This window comes from Heliangelus exortis, chromosome Z (assembly GCF_036169615.1).
Source record: "Heliangelus exortis chromosome Z, bHelExo1.hap1, whole genome shotgun sequence".
In the NCBI taxonomy this organism is placed as follows: domain Eukaryota; kingdom Metazoa; phylum Chordata; class Aves; order Apodiformes; family Trochilidae; genus Heliangelus; species Heliangelus exortis.
This window is the reverse complement of record NC_092454.1, coordinates 52,323,063-52,347,560: the sequence shown is the minus strand read 5'-3', so window position 1 is coordinate 52,347,560 and position 24,498 is coordinate 52,323,063. Positions and strand designations below refer to the sequence as shown.

The window sequence follows — 24,498 nt, the reverse complement described above, 5'->3', positions numbered from 1 at the left end:
TTACACTGCAAAGTGGTTTTTTCCTCTCAGAGTCTGGAAAGAGCAGTGAAAGAAAAGGCGGTCGATCTCGTTCCCATTCTCGTTCAGAATCCAGGTCTAGCTCAAAATCCCGATCTAGAAGGAAAAGATCACACTCAAAACACAGGCAAGTATGCTTTTATTTTGGACTAAGAGCTCATACTGGACTTCTTCAGTGGTGGTGGTTACTGAGATTTCTTACTGAGCTGTAAGACAAGTCTTCCTGTGGAGATTATTAATTTATACTGAGCAGATCAGTGGAACCAGGAACTTCGTCTCTGAACAGATAAGCTTTTTCTCTAAATGCTAAGTGTTTTCAGGATTACTTTCACTTAAAACACAGTAGAAGTCACTTTTTGAGTCACGTATATAACTATTTCTATGATTTCATGGTACGTTTTGTGCCATGTAGCATATTATCAGTTTGTGTCCTGTATTTTAAAAGGAATTAATTCCCTGTATGTTGTGGCTCAAGGATGTAACTTACTGTTAACACTCCAAACAGATGGGTTTTCCTAGTATAAAGTTCCTGATATCCTGGACTTCTAAAAATCCAGATGCTAAATTCAGTTTTTATTTACTGTACTGTAAATATAAATCTATGGTTATTAAAAGCAGAAGAAAAATAAGGCAATTTTTCATTCTTCAGATTTTGTTTCTATTTGTTCGGAAATAGAATTTCTAGATCACCGTAGCAGTATTCCCATTAAGATTTTCTGCAAGAATGAGACAGTCTTGCTTATGTGAGGCTTAACAGAAGTTTCCTGAAATTATTAATGTTTTTTTAGTATCAGGAATGTACTTTGAGGATTTACATAATCAATCTAGAGATACTTGGATATGTTAAGTGTATATGCAAAAAGAAACTCAGAATGTGTTTGGTAGTTTACACTTTAAACAGGTGAGTGCAGTCAGTGTTGCAATAGGAGTTCTGCTGCTGTGTCCTTTTGTGCATCACTTTTTAGCAAAGTAATTAGAATGTTTTAGATACAGAAACGGTGGGTGGAGGGATTTTTGGTTTGTTTTGTTTTTTTGAAGTTCATTTAAATTCTAAGGCTAGAGAAAAGGCAAGAAGATCAGTTAAAGCCATCTTTCTTCAGTGACCAAGACTGCAGTGAGTGACTGGGTCTGGAAAAAAAATAGAATGCAACTAATTACTTTTACAAGCTGCTGGTAGTGGTCTGTAGTAGATTTTAAGCATTGTAATTTACTAAAGACAGCTATCTGAAAAATATATATTTATATCATAGTAGGAATGTTCATGGAGGTTATTATAAAACTACAGGTGTGACTTAAACGGTGCATTGTTTCAAAGGAGGCTGTGTGCACCTGGTGAAACATAAAAGTATTCATATTTGCAAAGATGTTGGTAGGCAGTATATTTCTGAGGTGTAACTTCATAAAAATTGCATGTAGTAGGGCAAGATTTTTGTTTTTTCCCATTCCTTGGTTGACCTAATTTTTATGAAGCTTCAGTATTAATATATTTTTTTTCTGGCATTCTTTATACAGAAGTAGATCTGGCAACAGGTCCCTCTCAAGGCACAAGGACAGGCGCAGATCCAGAAGTCCTCTAAAAAAACGGTCTCGATCTAGGGAAAGGCGGAAATCAAGAAGTCGCTCTCGTTCTCGGTGAGCTTGGTTCCTAAGAAATTGCTGTTCTCAGCACACTGAAAAAAATCCAACAAAACTTTTAGATAATAGTAAAGGGAATCTTGAAATTCTTTAGCCTGTCCTTAGGCTTGTTTGTGGGGCAAAAGAATGGAAAATAAATTCTGATGCTTGTTGTACTGGGTTTGGTTGGGATAGAGTTAATTTTCTTCATAGTAGCTAGTATGGTGCCTATGGAGGTTAAGCCACCACACTGAGGTACCTGAACTTTAATAGTCCAGCCTATATTTGTACCAGTGTGCAAGCTGACTGTATTTCATTGATGGGCATTAACCATTAGATTAAGAATGTTCTGTGTAGCCCATGCAACCCAGAAGAAAGCGGAGGATGCTTGTTCGGTCTTGGTATTGGGAAGTTGGATTCAGGCTGAACTTGATCCTGCATTCTGAGGACGTGTGTAAAGTTGTGCCTTTTGTTTTTGTCTGGCTATCTTACACACTGCTATGACCACAAATGCACATGTCTGTTATCTGCATTACATTATCTATTACATCTATATTTTACCTAGTCTATTAATTTTTAAGTCTGATTGTCTAGTTATTTAACTGTGTCCTTTCAACAAGGTAATAACATAATTTTCTGAGGGATGGGGTAGTGAATATTCACAAAAGAGAAGTGCGGTTAGTTTAATCAATAGAAGTCATGATACTTGCTTGTTTCTTTGAAAGGGAGCTCCTTCCTTGGGTTGAGCTGTTGGCTCTTGCTTTTTTGAGGGAAGGAGCAAGAGCTGCAGGTCTGTGGACCTCAACAGGAGGCAGGAATAAGCTACATAGCTAGTTGGGCTTCATCGATGGGTTCTGTGTTATGGTCTGGAGCTTCTTGAGGTATCTGCTTACTGGAAGGGGCAAGCCCAATGAAATGTCTATAATCAGGAAACTGGAAGGCACTTCTTGAGGCATTGGAGACTCTTTTCTGTTGCAGGGATTGCAAGCTGTTTGATTTTTATAGACTTAAATACCTTCTCTGAGACTTTGAAAGAAATATTTGCCAAACCCTAAATGGGAACCAAAGTTGGCAGGTCACAGGGCATACAACAGCCTTCAGTTTATTAGCAGTTGAGAAGAAGATACAGCCAAACACTTGAAGAAAGGTGGGGGCTGTGCTTAGGATCTTTCATGTGTCAATGAATCTCTTTGAGAGTCTTCAAAAATCCTATAATAGGTACTAATACCAGTAGACAGCAAATTCTGTCAGTCTGGTTCTCTTGGACATGTAAAGGCCCTCTAATCACTTTGTCATCTTGTCCTTGCTCCTGTTTCTCTCTTAAAAATTTGTTCATTCCTTATGACTTAAAGGGAGGTCTAGAAGTTGTGTCTCTGCTAGAAAGGAAGGATTGAGGCTCACTCTTCCAGATAATCCTATACCAAAATGTAATCTTCAAAACAGAGCTGTGATCTAAGCAATTTTTGTTTGGCTTTGACTTGGAAGCCTGTTGGAATTTTCCTCCCATTTCTCTTCATGTGTGTGTTAATCTGCCTGTCTTAAAGAAACTGACTTGTTCTGTTATTCTTGTTATGCTTCTGTTTTTACTGTATTAGCAAATTTTCAGTAATTTTTGAATTGCTAATGACATTATGGAGGACTGAATTGGTTTTGATTTGAGTTTTGATACTACATTTGCTTCATTTTATCCTGTTGTGTTTTGGGGTTTTTGTTTTTAATTTACATGTATTGATTTTTGGTTTGCCAAGCAGTTCCAGGAAATCTGTGAGAATATACTGTAGAATAAGAAATTTTGTCAGCTGTTGTTATTTGTGGAGGGGTTGGTTAATCTTCAGTCCAGTTTATGTGGACACACTTAGTAGTGGGCTTACAGGTTGCAGAATTTGTCTCACTTCTGGCAAAATGTAGAAAATCTGTGTGTGTGTATAATAACAACTGTGGGCTGAAGAGACTTACTGTCTCAAAGCATAATAACATCAATCTGAGGATCACAGTTGTATCTGATTTTGGCCTCCCCTTCAATTTGGTCTGCAAATTTTTTCTATCTATGTAAGCTTTCCCTCACTGGTGAGCAGGGGTGGAAATTTGAAATATTGAATGATTAGTATTTTTTAGCAGAGCCATGTACTGTATCTTGCACAATTAATGTATTCTAAGGAGTTAGCTGTAATTTCAATTGGAAAGTTCAAAGGTGAATTAATGGACTTGTGTTTGGCTTTTCACAGGGACAAGAAAAGAGACAAAGAAAAGGTCAAGGAAAAAGAAAAGGCCAAGGAAAAGGACAAAGAGAGAGAGCGAGACAAAGACAGGGATAGAGAGCGAGACAAAGATAGGGATAGAGAACGAGACAAAGAGAGAAACAGGGAGAAGGACAAGGAGAGAGACAAAGAACGAAACAAAGATCGAGACAGAGGCAAAGAAAGAGATAGGGACAAGGATAAAGACAAAGAGAGAGACAAGGACAGGGAAAAGGAGAAAGATAAGGAAAAAGACAGGGAAGAGGTAGAGCAGAACAAGGAAAAAGAAGATTCTGAGAAGGAAGGAGAGAAGGACAGAGAGAAGATTAAGGACAAAGAGGGAGAGAAGGACAAAGGAGGAGACAAAGAGAAGGACAGGGACAAAGAAAAGGAAAAAGATGGGGATAAGGAGCGAGAGAGAGAAAAAGAGAGAGATGATAAAAAGAAGAAAGAGAAGAGATCCAGAACACCCCCAAGAAGCTATAGCTCTTCAAGAAGATCTCGTAGCTCCAGCAGGTTTGTTTAGAATTTTTATGCCTTTTTTGACTTGCAAGTTCAGGGAGGCACCATCCTAGTTTCTGTCAGTATCACCGTATCTGTTACTAATTAAATTTTATTCTGTTTTGTAGATTTTCCTGTAGAGTGAAATTATTAAAAATTGCTCTGTATGATGCCCAGTAGAACATAGTTTCTTTTGGGGCTGCTGATGCTTGCCTTTCTTACAACCGTATAGTAGAGTCCTTGAGGGGACAGTAAGTAGGTGATCCTGGTGCCATTCCTCTGTGTTGGAGCCATCCAAAAGTTCTGATAAAGCAACGTCACATGTCATCTTTTTCCTGATGAAAGTTGAAGTCACTGACAGTTCCTTGGTTACTTACATACTGTACATTGTTGGTCTGTAGATCCCACAAACAATTGAGGGGTTGTACTTGCCACTCTCTAGCTCAGTTGCTGAGCAGCAGGAAGCAATCATGTCACTTGGCTAGCCAGGCCCTTGGAAAGATAAGATGTATGTATGTATCTGAGTTAGAAGACGAGGGTATCTTGTTTGAGTGGTTAGGTGGCCAGGCACAAGTGATGCTCATAGTAAACAGAAAAATATGTAGGTAATGTAGTGGCTGTTTTGCCTCTGAGGGATGCAGAGGTGGGTGAAAGTCTTGGTAAATTCAATATAGGCAGTGAGAGATTGGTTTTCAGATTTGTAAGTGGACTAACTTGGATACATTCTAAAAATGTTGCTAACTTGGATTCAGAAGCTTTGGTGGAAAAAATCTTTTCTGAACACCCTCGGTAATTAGGGAGTTCAGTAATATCACATCAGATTTGCATGCTAGATTTTATCTGTTACCTTGAAAGGATGAAATGCTGGATGAATTGGGAAAAGTTCTATGTACTATATAATTTTAATGGACACGAACTAAAATTCCCACGGTCCACAAAATTCAGGAGCTCACATGCTTCATGTGAGGCACAAAAGGGTTGTCATAGTGTGTGAGCATTCTGTTTGCATTATATGAAATGTCTGTGTTGTTTTGGAGGTTTAGGGACAAACGCTGTGGCATCCTTAATCATATGCAACTTTAAGTTTTAATGTTTTTTAACATTCCATGAGTTGTAGACTTCCACAAACTGGAGGTAGGTCTGCCAACCTAAAAACCTTTTTCTGTCTGTAGGTCTCAGGAGCACTGAATTCTCTTCTAGTGGACTGAAAGTACAAAAGCCTACTTCAGGATGAAATTGCTTTTTAATACCTGTTACTAAACAAGGGCAATAATCTGTTTAAGATGGAGATTGAGCGAAATGCACTGTATATTAATATAGACTTGCAATCCTTTCACCAGATACAGCATTATCCTTAGACACTAATACTGAGGCCAATACTGCTTAACATCATCATCAGTGGTCTAGACAATTGGACAGGGTGCATCCTGGGAAAGTTGCAGACTCCAGAGGATTGGAGGGAGAGGCTTGCGTACCAGAGGAGAGTGCTGCCGTTCAGAGAAACCTCAGCAGACAGGAAAAATGGACCAATAGACATCTTATGGAGTTGGACAAAGAGAGAGGCGAAGTTCTGCACTTGGGCAGGAATAATTCTGTTGCACCAGTACAGCATAAGGACTGGCTGGCTGGAAGGCTGGCTAACAGGAAAGGACCCAGGGGTTCTTGTAGGCCAGCAGTAGGCTGATCTTGTTAAGCGAAGTGTTGCAAGTAGGTCAAGGAGGGTGATTCTTCCCTCTCCTCACCTGCATTCTTTGTTCTGGGTCCTCATTACAAGAGACACACACACTGAGTCCAGTGAAAGGCCACAAAACTGATACAGACCTTGGAGCATCCATCATAAAAGGAAAGACTGAATGAGCTCTTATTGCTTAGCCTGGAGAAGAGAAGGCTGCAGAGGCATCTTATCAGTGTGTATGAGTGGGATAGTGTGAAGAAAACAGCCATAATTTTCAGTGGGGGCCACTGACAAGCTAAGAGCAGTAGGTGCATATTGATGTATGGGAAATAAGGTTTTTTTCTAATGTTTAAATTGTGTTTTGTCTTTTTTTTTTGTCCTTTTTTTTTTTTTTTTCCCCCTGGGCAAACTGGAACCAGTTACCCTCAGAGATTGTGGATTCTGCATCTGTGGAGATACTAAAAATCTGACTGGATATGGCACTGGCTCTTGTTCACCCTCTTTTAAGGTGGGGGAGGGAGAGGTTGAACTTAGATGGTCTCCAGGGAGCTATTCCAACATCAGTAATTCTGTTCTCTGAAAAGTAATTTAATATCTTGGGGTACTAAGTTTCAGGTAGCTTGCATTTAGGGGTACTGTTTACTTTGGTGGTAGACATTTCCTACTAAGAGTTACAAATCTTTCTGGAGAACATAATCTAGCAAACTGGCATTTCAGATGCCTGGATTCACAGTGCAGCACTGAGTTTGGGATTACAGAACCTTTACTTGATGAGTGTAGAATATTGGACAAATAGTCATATTTTTTGAGAGAAGGTGAAGGTCAAGTGGGACCCACAGGACATTCTAAAAATTAGGTGGCAACTTGACCTTTCTTCACTTGACAGGCACCGTGCAAGTCCTAGAAATGTGGCTGTGATCCCTTGCAGAAGGGACACAGACCAGAGGAAGTGGAGGAACTGACTCTTTTTCCAAAAGACATATTTAGGCTTGCAGAGAAGATGGGAATGGAATGTTAGCTCTATGAATGATTAAGCAACATAAAATTGCTATCAAAGTGTTCAGACTTCTTTTTTTTTTAAAACTGCTGTTAAAAATTGAGTTAAAGAGTGTTAAAAAACCCACAGGTGCGCATATGTAACAGATCACACAGATACTGTCGTACGCAGCTGTGGTTCTTCAATTTGAACTATGAAAAGCAAGACCCGAAAGTTAGTTTTCATGAATACACAGTTTTTTGAACACAGCTACTTAGAACCTTGATTACCCACAGCTGTGTATGCTGGAAAGCAAAACAAAGTGGGGTTATACTTAATGTTTCCCCAGTGGGAAAATTGTCAGAGTAATATATCAGAAAGGTAGCAATAAATGTGAAGACATTAAAAATGTTCACTAAAGTAATGAACAGCTGATCAGTGATTGTGGGTTTTTTTCTCCATGGTTTTGAGTGCACTTTGTATTTCTGTTTACCAAAGATCCGATCAAACTTAAGAGCTTGGTGAAAAAAGTAGCTATTCAGCTTCAGGGTAGATACATTGTCGATGATACTGTCAGAATATCAATCCTGACAGTGATACTTGGTATATCTTAATATATCTTTGGTTAATTAATAACCATTGATTTCTAAGTCTTTCTAAATATTGGAAGTGTAAATATTTGCAACTAATGTTGAGAGCTGCAAAAGCTGGCATGCATAGGTGTAGTTTTTGCACTGTGTCTTGAACTGCACTCTCAGATTTTAACTTCTCAATTTTTCTTCAGCTCTTCTGGTCTGCTTTCCTGTTGTGTGAAGAGGTGATAAGTTGTGTGTTTATGTAGAAGCAGCTTTACTGGCTTAGTTTTTTGCTTTTTTTTTTTAATTTGTACCTCAGCATGTTTGCAACCAGTTTTTTGTTTCACTGTTGAGGAATCTTGATCTTGAATAGAACAATTTCAGTAAATTCCATATATTTACATAAAACAACTTCTATAATTTACAAGCTCCTTAGTGTTACAGAATGCCACTTTTGTTCACTGAGCAAGGAGTGCTAGGAACATAATAGATATAACCTTGTTCTCTTTTTGACAGTAAGTAACTTGAGCTTCATTATGCACTGTTTGCTTCTAAACCAATAGGAATGCTAGCTCATGTATTTAGAAATCAAACCAGTCAGGCTGAACTGAAAGTAGTGATCTTCAGGTTGTGATATTATATTACGAAGTTAGTACTGCTTATTAGACCTTTCATCTTAATGTGGTTCTTCAATAAGATTGCTTTTGCTACTGAAGAAACTCTTACTTACTTAATACAGGATTTGTGAATTCAATGTATTTTCATTGTTGTCAGGTGTAAGTACAAGCAGATGATGATAAAAACAATATCTAAAATCTGAAAGGAAAAACCCTTTTTTCCCCGAGTTCCAGTTTTCTCTTTCCCATCAAACTGAAATATACTCTTTTTTTGTTTTTCTTTGAAGAGTTCATATATTGTTGGTCATATATAATGTTAAATTTGGGCATATTTACTTAGTTGTGTCGGATCGTTTTAAGAGCTTTTTCTGTATCTATTTTCTGAATTTATTTTTATTCTTCAACATGGAATGTCTTGGTCCTGTAGAGAAAGGCGTAAAAGGAAGAGCAGAAGTCCCTCCAAGTCTCCTAAGACATCCAAAACAACAAAAAGAAAGTCTTCACGAACTCCTTCACCAAGAAGGTTAGTTTGATGTAAACACAAAAATGAATGACCAATAAAGAAGAAGTTGTAGTATTTTTGTTGTTTGTGTTTACCATTTTTGAAGATTTCAGTTGCCAAGTATGGTTTGGTTTTAATGTAAAAGAAGAATGAAACAAAATAAAAAACTTCACAGATCTTTTAAATAGAGGGTTTCAGATCTGTCAACGAGAAAATGTGCTTCATAAAAGCCCTTCATCACATACAGATTAATTTGGCATTGTCTTTGCAAATACCATGGCTGCTGAACACGTGCATTGTTTAGGTCTCTTTGGTTGAAAAATCCCCTCATATATATGCAGGGGTTTCTATGTCCCAGGGTTTTAAAACCTACAAATGAGAGTTTAGTTTGAAGTTAAATAGTTTAAAATTTGCTGCTGGATCAAATTCTTATTTGAGTTTAAATTTTTTTAAGCAGAAACAAGAAAGAAAAAAAAAAAGAGAGAGATACAAATAATGAAAGAAGAGAAAGAGAACGCTCTACCTCCAAGAAAAAAAGTAGTAAAGAAAAAGAAGGACGGGAGAAATCTGACAAAAGCACCACTGCTTTGAAGGTAAGCTGTGTGACCAAGTGATAGGCAGAAAAAAATTATGCTAGTGGAGGCATTATTGAAATTTCTTCCTTTTTTTTGTTTTTTTTTCCTCCTCCTTTCTTCTGTTTTCCTTACCATTTGGGGTTTTTTTTTGTTTTGGTTTTTTTTTGTGCATTGGAGACATATTTGGTGCTAATGGGCCAGTTTGGTCAGTCTTCATGTTTGAACTTCACTGGACCTATAGGAGGTTGTGCAAATGGGTTAAAAAACACTTTGCTTTGGTTTCTCTGTCCTCTAACATGCAGTATGTTAAAACTTGGCTGGCTGCCTGTCTGTATGAGCAGGCAGGAAGCAAACTGGAAGGAAGGAGCACAGTATTAAGGTGTTCAGCTTGGCTGTCAAGCTGAGAAAATTACTTCAGTGGAGTTTCACTGCACTTCAGCCTCTTGCTGGTTGCTTTGGTCCTGGTCTGTGTATTGTACTCTGCAGGAATAAAGTTAGAGGTGGGGACAAATGATATGGGATTTGCCCCTGCAAAATTATAGGTGGTGTAATTAAGGAGAGAAACATCTTCCAGTGAGAAGTAGCATGGCTTTAAAGAGTTTGTACTCAGAACAGCTGATTTAGATGACTGTGTTTAAGTAATAATCTTGCCCAACAGCTCTCTTAAAATGCGTCAGAGACCTGACAGAACATGAAACAGAGAATTTAATCCTATTTTATTTAGAAAATCTTGATTTCTGGAGCTGCTTCTTACAGGTTCCATGATGCTTCTTGTTCTGTTTTTTATGAATGTTGGTGACAAAGACAGATCACTTAATGTCAGTGATTTATTGGAGTATGGGTTGTTTTGAGTGCCTAACTTTAGCCAATTGAAAAGAAAGATATATTTAAAAAGAAAAAAAGGAAAATAAGATGGCACATCTGTTCTAAAACTTTCTGGGATAAGGTAGAGTTGTTTGGAAGTCACATCCTATGATGCCAAGAATGATAAGAATGTGTTTTGTTTTGTTTTTTTTTATAATTTTATCTTTGGTAGGACAAAGATCACCCTAAAGAGGATCAGAATTCAGAAACTGACAAGGAAATAGATGAGAGAGATACACAAAGGACAGATGAAGTCAAACTGCAGCAGAATGGGAGCTGTCAACCAAATGAAGAAAACCTCTCCATTAAAATGGAAGAGGTTTAAAGCAAAGAATGGGCTTCTGATTCAACTGAGGAATGAAATCCAAAGCTTTTTATTTTCAAGAATGAGGAAGGAAATGTCAAAGCAATCAACTTGAACGTGTTCATAGGACTAGTAGCTCTTCAATTGTTGTGATAGCTTTGTCTTCTTGCTGTAAAGCAAGAGAGCACAGACCAGTAGAAAAGGCAGATGCCATCAGAACTATTCATCTCTGAAAAATCCATGCATTTCCATGATGGCTGTACTTGTCTGTAAAATGATTTATGTTATGTTTTGCTGTAAGCTGTTACAAATAAATAGAAACTGAAAGATGTAAACCTGTACTACTCAAAAAAAGCTGAAGATAGGCTTTGAAAGTTGTTTAAAGTACTGCTTGTTCACAAACTTTGTATTGTTTTACCATGTGGGTTAAAACTGACTTACACATTTTTTTGTTTGCTTACTGCTTGAGAATCTTGGGTTTTATTATTTAAAATAATTTCTTACTAATATGCCTAAAATTAGTACTTCATTTAAAGTATTTGAACAATGCATGCTGTTTTTCTGTTCCTAAAAGGAGCATTGCCATGTTATAGGTAATGGATTAGCTTACTGGGTTGTTTTGGAGTTGTTGTTTTCTTTTGTCCTTCCAGAAGTGAGCACATCTATATGGTATTATCAGAACTTAACAGCTTTATTTTGAGCCGTACTGCAGTATGTTTGTTCAGCTGCAAAATAGTACAGGTGCCATTATGAGAATAAATCTTTCTTATTTGTTAAAAAAATATGGGGAGCACAAGCAGAAGCTTTAGTGCCTTCTTAAAATGTGGTATTTTCTAGAAATGTATGTGTGCTTTTACTCATTCTCTGTTAATCTACATGATCTCTATTGCTGTTTTGTCACCACCATACTGTAGACAAGAATGCAAGTGATTTGTCAGAACAGTTGCTTTATTCACTTAAAATACTAAAGCTCAAAAAGCTCCATTCTTTTATTTATAGGAAACATTATAGGTAAAAGCAAAGATGAAACTGGGGACCACCACTGTACAAAAGTAGTAGCTGAATGCAAGGCATTTTCTGATCACCCCCATCAAAGACAGACTGTTGGGCTTTTAAGCTACATTTGGGTGGCCTTAATGTTACCTCTCCATCTTCTGTGATACCTGTTCTGTGATACAAAAAGGAATTGTATGCAAAGAAATGGGGATAAGTAATTTAGGGAAAAACCTTCTAATTTACACAGGAATTATATGGTAGAGATTCTTCATTCTTTGGGGACAAAGAATGTAAGAATGACAAAGCAAGTATTTTTTTCAAGGTTAAACATGGCTTATTTTCTCATGTAACTTAATTCGTGACATAGGATTTCTTACTTAGGCCTAAAATCGAGTAGATTATTTTTAATACAATTTAATACAATCAGATGACATAATTGCCTTACCTCATGGGGAGAGTTATTTCCTTCTTAAAAAAAAAACCAACAAAAAAACAAACAAAACCACCCCAACTTAATAGTATGTTAGCTATTTGCTTTCAATTTGTTTTTCTTTTCCTTTACATAGTTAATTCTGTCAAAAAAACATACTACAGGGGATGAGAAATTTGCCCAATTCCTAAGGTATTGAAACACAGTTTGATTGTGAAGCTGCTTAATCATTTACCATTTTCGGTAGAATTTAATTTTCTTGCCACTGTGTACGTTTAAATCTAAAGAAAATGCTTTACCATGTAAAGTATAGGCAGTCATTTTTGTTATGTTTAAGCCACAGGCTGTTGGCTAGTGAACAGCTTATTCTGATAAAAGAATGACAAATCTGTATGCTTACAGGAAGACTGTGAAGGATTGTGTCTTGCAACAACAGCTGTCTTATTTATGATGTGTAAGTAGCATAGAGCAAAGAGGTTGTATACTTGTTATCTTTGGTACCATTTCACTAATAAAGTAAGTATTTTAGAGGGAAGTTTCTGCTGCTACATAATTATTAAAGGAGTATCTTTAGGTCATACGGTCTTAATCACGCAGCTTCTGTGATTCAAATTGATACTATTGGGGATACTATTGAAAACATGCATTTATTGTTTATAAGTGTGGAAAGCTAAGTTCCTCCTTAGGGAGGAATAAGAACTCTTGCAGTCTATCATGTTTCAGCTGATACTTGTTTGGTTTCTTGAGGTTTTTTATCCTGAAGTTGCATAGCTCTGTTGCGTATCAGTTACAAATGTGAAGGATTATGTACAGTTAGCTAGCTTTCTAAATTAATAGTTAAGGGCAGCAGCCCTAATAACTAACTTACCACATGTGTAAGTGTGTGTGCAGTACGTGGTTGTATTGTATGTGAATTAATAGTCCCCTTAAAATTATTTTTTTTAAAGGCAGAAAAAAACCCCTGAAGCAGCCAACCACCTAACCAACATTTCCTCCCCACCTTGTAATTTTCTTAAAAATGCCGTGTTTTCTGATTTTGCTTTGTAAATATAGTGCAGATCTGTGAGGTAGTTATGTTCTTGTATTAAGCATTTTACCAGTTCCCCTCCTCCTGAAAAGCCGCTACGAGAGTGCTGTTACTCTGTGACGTGCCTGTCTCTGCAGAGAGTAGCTCGTTCTTAAACTGGGAGCATAGCAGCTACGAAGCTCCTGCTTGCCCTAACAGGACTGTGTGCATCATCCGTGAATGTGTCCCATCTTCCACTGGAAATCCATTGCCTTCACCATCAATAAGGTTGCATGCTGAGCTGTTGTGCCAGATTGTTTGGTTTTGCAGTTTATGAATTAGACTAAATTGAGCAGAGGTTTTGGGGGCAGCACAGTTCACGATGGCTGTATTGTTTTAAATCTAATTTCACCTGACCCAGCCTTTATTTGAAAACGTGACTTGTAGTTGCTCAGGAAGGTGCTCCTATGGTGCTGTTTTGCTGGGACAGTGTAAGGCACATAACCTTCCTTTAGTGACTACAGTGATTTCACAACAGGGTTTATGGGTAACAGGTAGGATCTTCCTTTGGATATTGAAATAGGGCTGTAGCAGAAGACAAACTGCTGGTGGATGAAATGGGATTCCAAGCTCAAAGTAGAGGTGGCTGTGACTGAGAAATTCATCGTTGTCAAGGCTTACGCCAGTGTGAGGGATGAAGTTTTGTTTGCTAACACTGATGTAAAGAATGTTGGTTTTCAGATTTCAGTGTTAGAGGGGAAAAAGCACTTCATCTGGAAACTAGAAACATCTGAAGAATACCTAAGAAATTGCTGAGGCGCGTGTTCTGTCTGCTCATTAGTGACCTGCTAAGTTTTTGATGGCACTTTCAGATGTATAAATCTGAACTAGCTTTACATTAAGTGGCTAACAGCAGCAGCCTATCCACAGCTTTGATTCTGAAATGAGCTGTGGCTGCTTGAGTGTATTTGCTGCAAAGAAAGAAAATTCTACAGTCTGTAGCATGCTTTGCATTGCTAATTACTTCGAAACTGCGAATCTGTTAACATGGTAGCTTCTCTGTGCTGCCCTTAGCTTGTACTGGTATTTTGTATTAGTATTAGATTTGGGGATTTCTGTGACTTTTTTTCTTCTGGTCTAAGGAAGAAATGCAAGTGGAAGCTGCTTTGTATTATATAAATTATTGTATACTTCATACTTGTCTTTATTACTGTGTTATTTTGTTCATTCATGTATATGACTGTTGCAAGCAGTAATGCTATAGTGATGTGTGTATCTTCTGCTTTTAGGTCTGAAGCATCATTGTCTTTTTCTTAGTTTGTAATGAAACAAGTTTTGAGTTAATGTATTTTAATTTTTCTAGTCATTCACTTAGAGGGGAAAAAACACCCAGACAAAAATAATATTGAATTTTCTTAACTGTTAGTGTGAAAGTTGCATTATAGTGGTAAAAGAGGTAATCTTAAAGATGTGAATTCTGAACACTGAATTGCAAACTGGGCATGTTCTGGGTCCTGCCTACCATTTGGTGGTACTTTGGGTCTTGCAACAATTGGTAATTGCCTTTGATACAATTTTGAAAGTGAGAATTGGACTTAGTGACAAAAATGGTGAGATAATAAATGGCTAAAAAATGTAAACCAGTAGGCACTTAGTTCAGAGAGATGTAGTTTTCTCATCAGAAACTGTAGTGTGGACATTTGGAATTTGTAGATATTGTTCAGTGTTATTACCTAAAGAGAATCTAAAACTTAATTTTGTTTGCTAATATGTAAACAGAAAAAAAGTTTTCAGCCTGTACCTTAGGTTTATTTTTATATGTTGAAAAGTGTAATTAAAATAATATTGAAAACAAAGCACTGTACAAAAAGGATTCTTTTTTTAAAAAAGAGAAATACACTTTACGTTTAATTTTAAGCTCTTCCAAAATGTCTTCGCATGCAGCGTTCATTTCAAATTCAAGAGTGATTTATTTGTGGGTAAGTCCATTTGCAGAACCAAATCATGTTAATATAGGGATTTCTTTTGTGTTCTCTTCAATATAAGACAGTGTAATAACCTTGTCTGACAATATGTGGAGGCAGCTGTTTTCTCCCTCATTAATGAGATACACTTCAATTCTGTATTGCTTAAGTGAATACCACAATTCAGAAGCTGTCTGCAAACTTCAGTTTTCACCATGTTTTCTGAAACTGTGAACTCTTATTTACCAAGGGGGGGGGTGGGGGGAAATTAGATTTCATGAGTGCTGTGATTGAGTGTAATACAGGGCAATATAAAGATCAAAAATGGGGTTTTAGCTGTTTATGTTTTCTTCTGGCAAGGGTCAGCTTTTAAATTTTGAATTTTTTTTTTTTTTTACATTAATCTAGTGCTGAATTTGACCAGACTAGAGATTTTGAGTGTACAAAGTATGTCCCATACTGATCTTGTTAATGAAATTTTCCTTCTGTTGAAAAGGGTACATGTATATTTTTTGATCTGGAAGACTTGTCAACAATGGTAAAAGAATAATTTCATCTTCTGTTCACTCAGTCCTTGATGACACTCTTGAGGCTGCCAAGGTGGTAAGGTGCTGGCACACATTGCCCAGGGAAGTTGTGGATGCTCCCCCCCTGGAAGGGTTCAAGGCCAGGTTGGATGGGGTTTGGACCAACCTGAATAATTGGTAGGTGTCTGCCCATAGCAGGGAGGTGATTCAAGTCCTTTTCAACCCAAGCCACTCGATGAAGCACAAACCAGCTTTCTTAAATTGTGCTTCACTACTCCTTGGTGCAGAGATTTGAAGCTACTGCTTCTGTAAATCATGGGACACTTAAAGGTTGCAACTTCATAAATACACAATTTCTATAATCAAAGGAATGTGTGATCTGATCAAGAGTAATTTGAAATGTACTGTTCATGTAGTCCATCAGTAGATCCTTTCTGATGTTTTTCCCTCTAGTACAGGAACTTAGATTAATTTGCTATACAGTGCACCTTTCCAGGTTCAGCTATATCTGGGGAACCTTAGCTCTAAAGCAGCACAAATATTATTTCCCTTAAGTTTGATATTTCTGGTAATACAGGAGGTTTTCTAAGTTTAATAAGCATAACCAAACTTGTTCCATATTTTTGCATAAATAAATCAACTGTGAAATGGTACAGGTGGAGAATATTCCATTGCTGCTACTATGTTGCTCTTCTTGTAATAAACAGTGTCCCAAAGTTTTAATGGTGTCCAAACTCCCTCTAAATTTCCATCAGATACAGCGATACAGCAAATGGCTGAGGTAGTTATCTCTCTCTCTTTTTTTTTTTTCTTTTTTTTTTTTTTTTTTTTTTTTTTTTTTTTTAACTTTGTAAACTAAAGTCTATTTACAAAGCCTGACAAAAATATTGCAGGAAAAGTGGTGAGGTGTCAAGTAATTAAATGTGTCATCACTGTTGGAAGAGGCTTCTGAATCTGCTGTCTGAGCAGGGGGTTTCCTTCTCCAGAGAAAACTACCATAGTTCCACCGGGGAGAACTTGGCACGTTGAAATAGTAAGACAGTAAGTGCAGCTGTATAGAAATGCGTGTCAGTTTAAATTTTTTTTTTTAAAAGGTAGCATCAGGAGTGCATGTAAAACTTCTGATGTTAAGACTGCGTGTCAATTCTAATAGATATTTCCATATTAAAATTCACTACTTCACGTATTTAATAATGTGACAATCTTTTAAAAATCAAACTGTTCTGTGTACATGGCTTGTTTTTCTGGCTTGTTTTGCTTACTTATTTTAAAAAAAACAGGCTGACGTACTAGCCTTAAATTATTCAGTGTGTTGCTTCAGTATCAGATCTGGGGAGGTCTGCTTCTCCTAATGTTCTTCTACAAATCTTGTACTTCTTTTTAAAGATAGAGCCTAAAAAAACCTTTAGTTCTTACAGCAGTTATCTTTTAAGGGTTGAATCAGGTAACTGGATTTACACGTTCAGAGCAAATCTGTGTTGACACACAGTGTTAACATTAAACAAAGGTATAACCCACTGCTTTCTGTCGATTTGTGTCTTACTGTGCAGAGGTAACATCTTCCTCAATTGCTCCTCTGCTTTATTCAATTTTAAGGGGACACTCTTCTTATTTTATTAAGAAATGTTTAATAAGTCTTCTAAGCTGATAAATGCTTGTTTTTAAACTAGCCTGTCCTTTTCCTCAAAAGTACTCAGCCCTTGGGTATCACTCATCCTGCCTGGTCTTTTCAAGCCCATGTTACAGATCTGCCTCAAGCGAAATTATGGGTATTTCTGGATGAACTGTAATACAGAATAAACCAATTTTATGAGATGGTAAACATTAACCAGGAACTCACGCAGTGCTTTTTGGCGTATTTTGTTGTGCCTAGTTAAATTTTCCTCTAGCCTGGGGAATTCTTGGATAGATATATTATTAAAGAGCTTATTGGGAAGCAGAGAAGAGGGGCCAGACTCTACAAAGTATATGGACTGGATATTTATGTTTTTAATTGTAAGATGATATTTAATCTGTTCAATTTTTAATCATATCAGCAAGGAGATCGTTTGATCCATTAATGATATGTTTGTTCTGTTTCTTAATTTCTAAAAAGGATGGGAAAATGTATGTTTATGCTGTAAACCTGGAATTGCTGGAGACTGCTTTATAGTGCTATTTCTCAGATAATGTGCTGTAATGCTACAAAGGCTGGAAAAGTGTAGATTCTTATTGGGTCCCAAAAGGACAGAGTAAAGATAATACAGTATCAGGTGCAACTACACAATTTTATTCAACACAGACTGAACTAGTAGGCATTTAAGCCATGATTGTTAGCCTAATCCGAGAGAGAGAGAAGAGAAAGGAGAAAGTCAGGAAGTGAAATTGAAGTATCACCCAAAGGTAGAGGAAGAGAGTGAGAGAGAGAGAGAGAAAATGAGAGCGAAAGGAGAGGAAAGTCACCACCCCAGGGTCCACCAGCATCCCTTTGGTCTCATGGCAAAGAAGGAGGAGAGGTTGGTCCTATCCTAGGGGAAGGGCAAGGGCTTAGGGTCTCTTCATTTTATGCTCTCCGCTCCTTGCTGTGCCACAGCTGCTTGCCTATCATTGCTGGTCTTGACCTGGCATGGAAAGTTCCATCAAGTGTTGCCTCCACTGTAGTTTGCCATTTGCTGCATCAGCAGAATTAACAGTTTTTGTCTAGGTATTTCCCCCTAATTATCTCTGCTAATTAACAGTATCCAACCTGGGCCTGTTGAGGAGCTGTTTTTTCTCAAACTTTGACTTTCCTCTTAGCTCTTCTTGGGCTGTCTCTTCTCAAGCTTTACAGCCTCACCTCCTATCTCTTCTCAAGGACTTCAGACTGCTCAATATAATACATCATGCAGCCTGCTCATTAGAGAGAGAGATAGTTAAGAGTATCACCACTTTCCAGATTTTGTGGCATAGGGTTGTAGGCCAGTCCTACAGAGAACTCCAGGCAAGGTTTCTTCTCCCTTTCTTCTCCCCAACTTCCCTAATGTTTAATATTAGTTGGGCGGTGGGTGTACCCAGTTCCAGTTGCCAGTTGTTGTTTGAGGTGGCAGCCAAGTATTGTATAAATTAACTAATTTTAATAAATCAGATTTCTTTTGGTCATTTTTATCTGGGGTAATTTATAGTTGTAAGAAATACAGTAATTCAGTTGATTGTGATAACACACAAATCCTACTTCTTTTAATTTTTTTTTTTTAGTCTGTCAGATGTGTAGATCTATTCTAAAGTAATTCATAACTGCAACTGGAAAGCACAGTATATCCCATTTGAAGTGAGTTTCATGAGTTCTGTGTCACCCTCTCCCTATAAGAAAATAAAATTTTGCCCTGGGCTCTTTATAGGGGGGAGTTATTAGAGATCCATAAAGAGGATAAAGGCAAAAATTATTTAGAGGCTATATTAGCCTTCCAGAGCATAGGTCAGAGAATACCTGCAAAAGCTTTATGGTCCTGCCATGCATTTCTGCACTAGCAGGCTATCAAAAGCTGGCCTCCACATACAATTTTTCAGGTAAAGTAGCATGTCTACTTCTTTCCAGCCTGCCTAGATTCCAGTTCCCTGGTAAGGTACAGAACATGTTCCATCACAAGTTCCCTGTCAGTGCTGCCTGTTGCTGCATCCTCAGGATTTTCCTTTGTCCTGCCTGTACCTATCATTTCAACAAATCCAGATTAAATCTTTCATTAATTTGTTTTTGCAAAGTTTCTGCCCTGGCTCATGGAAGGCTTTGTGCAACAAAGTGTCACAGGCTGGCAATTATCAGAATGACAAATGCTCTCTATTAATCCCTCTCCCCTCCCTGATAAAGAAAAGAGAGAGAATAAGGGAGACAAACTTATAGGTTGGAAACTAAACTACACAGTTTTAATGAAACAATAATAATAAAAAGGAAAAAATATTAAATATATACAAATATACAGAAAAATGATACCATGTTCCTCCTCCTGTTCCCCCAGTAACTCTCAGGTCACCATGGAGGCTGCAGGACAGCCCTGGAAAAGTCCAGGCTGGATTCCTGGGGTCAGCAGCAGTCGGGAGCTGGAGGCAGGAACACACAGATATGGGCTGGCAGGGATCAGGACCACAGGCAGAGGAACGGACGGAATCCTTCCAGGATGACAAAACAAACAGGAATAGGAGAAGAAGGGCGAAGGTGAAAAACCAAAGGAAGGAAGAAGGAAGGGGTTTGACCCTTATGATCCCTGACATTTATACTGAGTATGACACTTATGGGATGGAATACTCTGTTTGGTCAATTTTGGCCATTTATCTTGTCCGCTCCTCCCTAAAGGAGGGTTGCAGGTGTCACCTCCTTACTGCTTTCTCTTTCCAGAGCACAAAATGTTCCTCAGAACCGAGCAGTGGCCTTGGTTCTGCACCCCATTCTCCAGCCATAACTATAAACATCGAGTGTTATCAGTCCTAGAAGCAGACACTGACTGAGAGGCTTGCTGTTAATTTCTGCAAGTGCAGCTACTTACAAGACTTAGCTGAAAGCAAAAGTACAAGACAGAATATTGGCTTCATCCTGGGCCAAACCAGGACACTAATTTGGAGAACAAGCATTATGAGGGCCTAATGAACTGGAAACTGTGTTTTTTTAGCCTGGAGGAAAGGAGGCCAAGGGGAGACCTTATCACTTGCTACCTGAAAGGAAGTTGTGGTGAGGTGGGTATTCACCTCTTCTCCCAAGTAGCATGCAGTAGGACCACAGGAAATGGCCCCAATTTGTGCCAGGGGAAGTTTAGACTGGATATTAGGAAAAGATTCTCCACAGAAAGGGTTGCCAGGTGCTGGAACAAGCTGCCCAGGGAAGTGGTGGTGTCACCATCCCTGAAGGTATTTCAAAGATGTGTAGGTGTGGTGCTAAGGGGCATGGTTTTGAGGTGGACAACTTGTCTTGATAATCTTAAGATCTTTTTCAACCTAAGTGATTCTATGATTGTATTCTATGAAACACTGAAGGGGTCTCTGAGGATGGATGATTTGAATGGCTTGTTTCTAGCATGGCAGGTTGTTTTCAGTTTTATTAATCAAACTGGTGCTTCTGCTGCAGGAAAAAAATGGATATGGGAATAAGATTATTCCCCATACTGGCACAGAGTGATTTGTCTAAGCAGCAGTCTTCTGTAAACAGTGCTTAGAATTGACTGATGATAGGCTGTCCCAGGTTTTATTACCCACATTTTTACAGATTCCATCAACTCAGTACCAGGATACAGTTAACATCATTCAAGCAGTTGACACACAATGCCATCAAGAGAGAAAAAGGCAAACCAAGAGCCTGTGACACTTGTCAAATGTTCAAACAACTTCTGCAAGTAGAGGGCATTAATGAAAGGCTCTATTATTTTACAGTTTCTATAGCAATAACTGTAGTTGACTCAGATTGACAGGATGGCCTGGTGCTCTTCGCTTTCTGTGACGCTTTGCTTAAGCGCAGATGCCTTTGTGCCATGAAGGTGCCTTTCAAGGTGGCTGCCGTGGTTTGAGATCGGCTGATTACAAAGGACCATGCGGCTGCTCGCTGCCCCTTCCCCGCTCCCCCACGCCTTATTGTGGGATGGCGAGGAGGAAAACCCCTGGAACCTCGTGGGTCAAGACAAGGGCTATGAGGTTTTTCACTCACCAGTTATGCCCACAGGCAAAACCGACTCAACATGAGGGGAAAGATTATTTATCATTTATTTTATCATCATTTAATTTATCATTAATCAAACCAAAAGAGGGCAAAGAGAAAACACAAACCAGAGCTTAAATACTATTCCCCCACCCCTCTCTTCTTTCCAACCCCGAATTACTTTATTCCCGACATCTCTGCCTCCTCCCCCCAGCAGCACAGCAGGACGGGAAGCGGGGTTTGCAGTCCGGGGGTCACAGGTTGTTGTTGTTGTTGTTTTCGGCCGCTCCTTCCTCGCCAGGGAGAAGGATTCCTCACCGTCTTTCCTCACTCCAACATGGGGGCCCTCCCACGGGAGAAAGTCCTTCACGAACCCTTCCCTTCCCACGCGAGTGCCTCAGGAGCAAACTGGTCCAGCGCGGGCGGCCCACAGAGCACGGGCTGCTTCGGGAAGAGTCACCACCTCCTCGGCTGCAGCCCCACAGCATCTGCTCCACGATCTTCCGCAGGCTGCGAGTCCACACCTGCTCCAACGGGATTTTTCAGAAGTCCACAACTTCTGCTCCCCCGTGATCCTTCAGGATCTGCTCCACCGTGAGCTTCCATGGATCGCAGGGGACAGGCTGCTGTCTCACCACAGGATGGAGAGGAAAATCTCTGTTCAGGCACTTTCTGCTTGGGTCTCCAGCCTTGGTGTCTCTGCTCCGGCATTGCTCGCCTCAGGTGTTGCTCTCTCCTTTGGTGTTGTTCTGTGTCTCCAATTGCTGCTTTCTCTCACCTCCCTCTCTCCTCTGGCTGTTCTTAATTACCGGGTGTTTCTCCTTCTCGAATATGTTAATTGCAGAGGCGCACATGCACTGTTCACTGATGGCCTGAGGCGGGGCTGGGCATTTTGGAGCCCGGAGAGCTGTTCAGAAAGTCCTTACCTGAGCCATCCTTGGGGCAAGTGACCCCTTCCCTGGTAGCAAAACCGGTACCGCATAAATCCAGAAGAGCTGCCAAAGTACCCCAAAAGCTTAGATTTTTATGAGATTTGTTGATATTCTGTAGTAATTATTCATCTATTTGGTAGTTAACACAGAATCAAAAAGCCCTTTGGGATATTGCTGTTGCTGCAATCTCCTCTTCCAGGCTAAGTAGCTGTTTTTCTTGTCTCTGAAACACTTTGAGAATTTTCATTGCTTTCTAGTCACTGCACTATAGTCTCATCTCGAGTGTAAATAATAATAATTTTTAAAAACCAAAAAAACCCCAAACAAACAAACAAAAACCATTTGTGTCCATACTACATTAAAGTATGCAAGAAAAAATATCTTCTCTGGGTACCTTTCTTTCTCTGTCAATATAAAATGCTGAAACGCTGTAACAATGCTGTAAAATATCCCGTGCTATAATTCATTATGGTTATGTGACTCCAGGCCTAAATTCTCATTAGTGTCTAAATTCTCACTAATGCTAGCAGTAGTCATCTAGCACTATGTTGAGTAAGTGAAGAGAAATGCCTTGGGTTTTATGATCTTGAGCATCCACATTTGCAATTTCACTCTCAACATGACATATCAAAGCAAAGAATATTCAAGCAACAACAGTACTGAAAACACTTCAACAGTACTATAGCATGTGAAATACCTTTCACACTTACCAGTAGAAGTGGGCTTCTGCATCATTATACATCTATCTGTATATGCTCACACTTTTCTAAATTGTTTGAAGAATTCAGAGGGCTGCACTAGACTAACTAGAGTGATCAATGGTGGTTAATTCCAATTGAACTAAAATTCCCCATAAAGGAATAAAACCAACCAATCAAAAAACCAAACCATAACAAAACAAAAACCAGAGTTCCTCTAATCCAAAGACCTGAGCACCAGGTGTCTCCTAGCCCAGTGCCTCTGAGTAGGTGCATTATTCCACCAAAGCCTCCTTTTTGGATGGATGAAACTGTTTAGCAAGTGTACTCTGTTTCTCTTCACATAAAAGGTTCTTCCTTTGCTCTCAGAGGATATGTCTTGTTGGGAGGAGTTCTTCACTTACATCTAATAGCCATACCAGGATTTCCTGTGTATCTCTTGTTAATCCAAATGTATGAGTTACTGCTATTATACAAATATGGAGTGTGATATTGCTCTATGGAGATCAATCAAGAATTACATAGACTGTGGGCTTTATAAGTGGAAGAGTAATATATACATCCCTTCTGCTTGAGGTAAACAGGCCCATGTGTACTTCTGTGGAAACTGATCTGGCCTGAAAATGTGTTTCTTTTAGCAAGATGTCAGTCAGTGTCCAGTACCATGGAGGTAGTACTGGCTCAAAGGCCTAAACTGTGTTTTGAGTTTCATGTACGAGGGCTGCTTAAACTACCCACAAGACATTGGTTTGGTTCTACTTATTTGTAGTTTATATGTAACATAATAATATGTACTTGTTGGTAGGTGCAGAGTAAGAGAAAATAAATTCAGTCCTTTCAGGGATAAATAAGTTACTGAAGTAACTACACCAGGAAAATGAGTCACTCTGACCAGAAATGCAAGGGATATTACAGGTAAGGAGCATGGATGTTTCTTGCATTTGGGAAATGATACAATTCCATGACTACTTGATAATGATTATGTATCTTCAAAGACTTTATTGTCCATAACAACTTTTCATTTCAGCCCCTCTACTAGATATTGCAAGTAGCAATACCTCTGCTGATAACAGGGTCATGTGTATTCTCTTAATTTCATATAAGGCAGAATCATCTAGTTGAAGATCAAAAAATGAAGAAAGAGGTTTTGCAAAGGCTTTGCAAACCTCTGGCATGGTCTGTGGAGTGCTCCTGTTACCCCTTCTTTTAGTGAGCAGAGGTAACAAGGGTGAGTGCTCACAGCTACATTGCTTTGTGGAAAAAGAAAATGCATTTTAAGAGCTAAGAAAAAATTATACAAAAGCCACTGTGAAATACAGGTTAATTGCTGCCAGTCCTAACAGATCTAGAGAGATACAAATAAAGAGAGTAAATATACATAGAGGAGGTGAATTAAAACAGGTTTTGCTATGTGGCCCGACTAAATCAGTCAAGGGGAGATACGTGATATCTTTGAGATTTTTATAAGTATGGCTGTTCTGTAACTCATATTACTTAATGTGCATGGAAATACTTGTATGATTGTGAATCATCCTTCACTTTTAATGACAGAATTTAAAAGGTGTCTGCCTACGGAACCTCTAGGTGTTTATGAGGCAATTGATAAATGTCTTTCTCCACAAAACAATTTTAATTCAATGCTCCAGAAACTGGAGATGACAACAATAAACTGGGTCTTCTACATTAACTGCAGCCCATTAGTGCTTACATAGCTCATGGGTGAGAGGCTGCTGTAAGCTGGAAAATCCATTCAGCCTCCTTACACCATGGAGATTCAAGGTTGAGTCACAGAGATATCATAATAGGGAAGATCCTTTTATCCCCTATATTTCCTCATCTGTGCAAGCTTTAG

At 38.7% G+C, this 24,498-nt stretch overlaps 1 protein-coding gene across 7 annotated transcripts in view; it reads left to right on the top strand.

Annotated features, from left to right (window-relative positions):
- SREK1 (splicing regulatory glutamic acid and lysine rich protein 1) overlaps nucleotides 1–14,746 on the top strand; it is a 30,928-nt gene extending 16,182 nt beyond the window's left edge. For 5 of the 7 annotated variants that reach the window (XM_071730339.1, XM_071730346.1, XM_071730345.1 and 2 more), the window contains 6 exons: nucleotides 31–145; nucleotides 1,531–1,650; nucleotides 3,858–4,385; nucleotides 8,641–8,736; nucleotides 9,170–9,308; nucleotides 10,327–14,746. In XM_071730339.1, the coding sequence (XP_071586440.1) occupies nucleotides 31–145; nucleotides 1,531–1,650; nucleotides 3,858–4,385; nucleotides 8,641–8,736; nucleotides 9,170–9,308; nucleotides 10,327–10,479 (1,151 nt within the window). In that variant the 3' untranslated portion in view covers nucleotides 10,480–14,746. Of the gene's footprint in view, nucleotides 1–30; nucleotides 146–1,530; nucleotides 1,651–3,857; nucleotides 4,386–6,464; nucleotides 7,126–8,640; nucleotides 8,737–9,169; nucleotides 9,309–10,326 lie in introns of those variants that run through there. The other 2 variants (XM_071730340.1, XM_071730341.1) reach the window with 2 other exon arrangements.
- The last annotated feature ends 9,752 nt before the right edge of the window (nucleotides 14,747–24,498 follow it).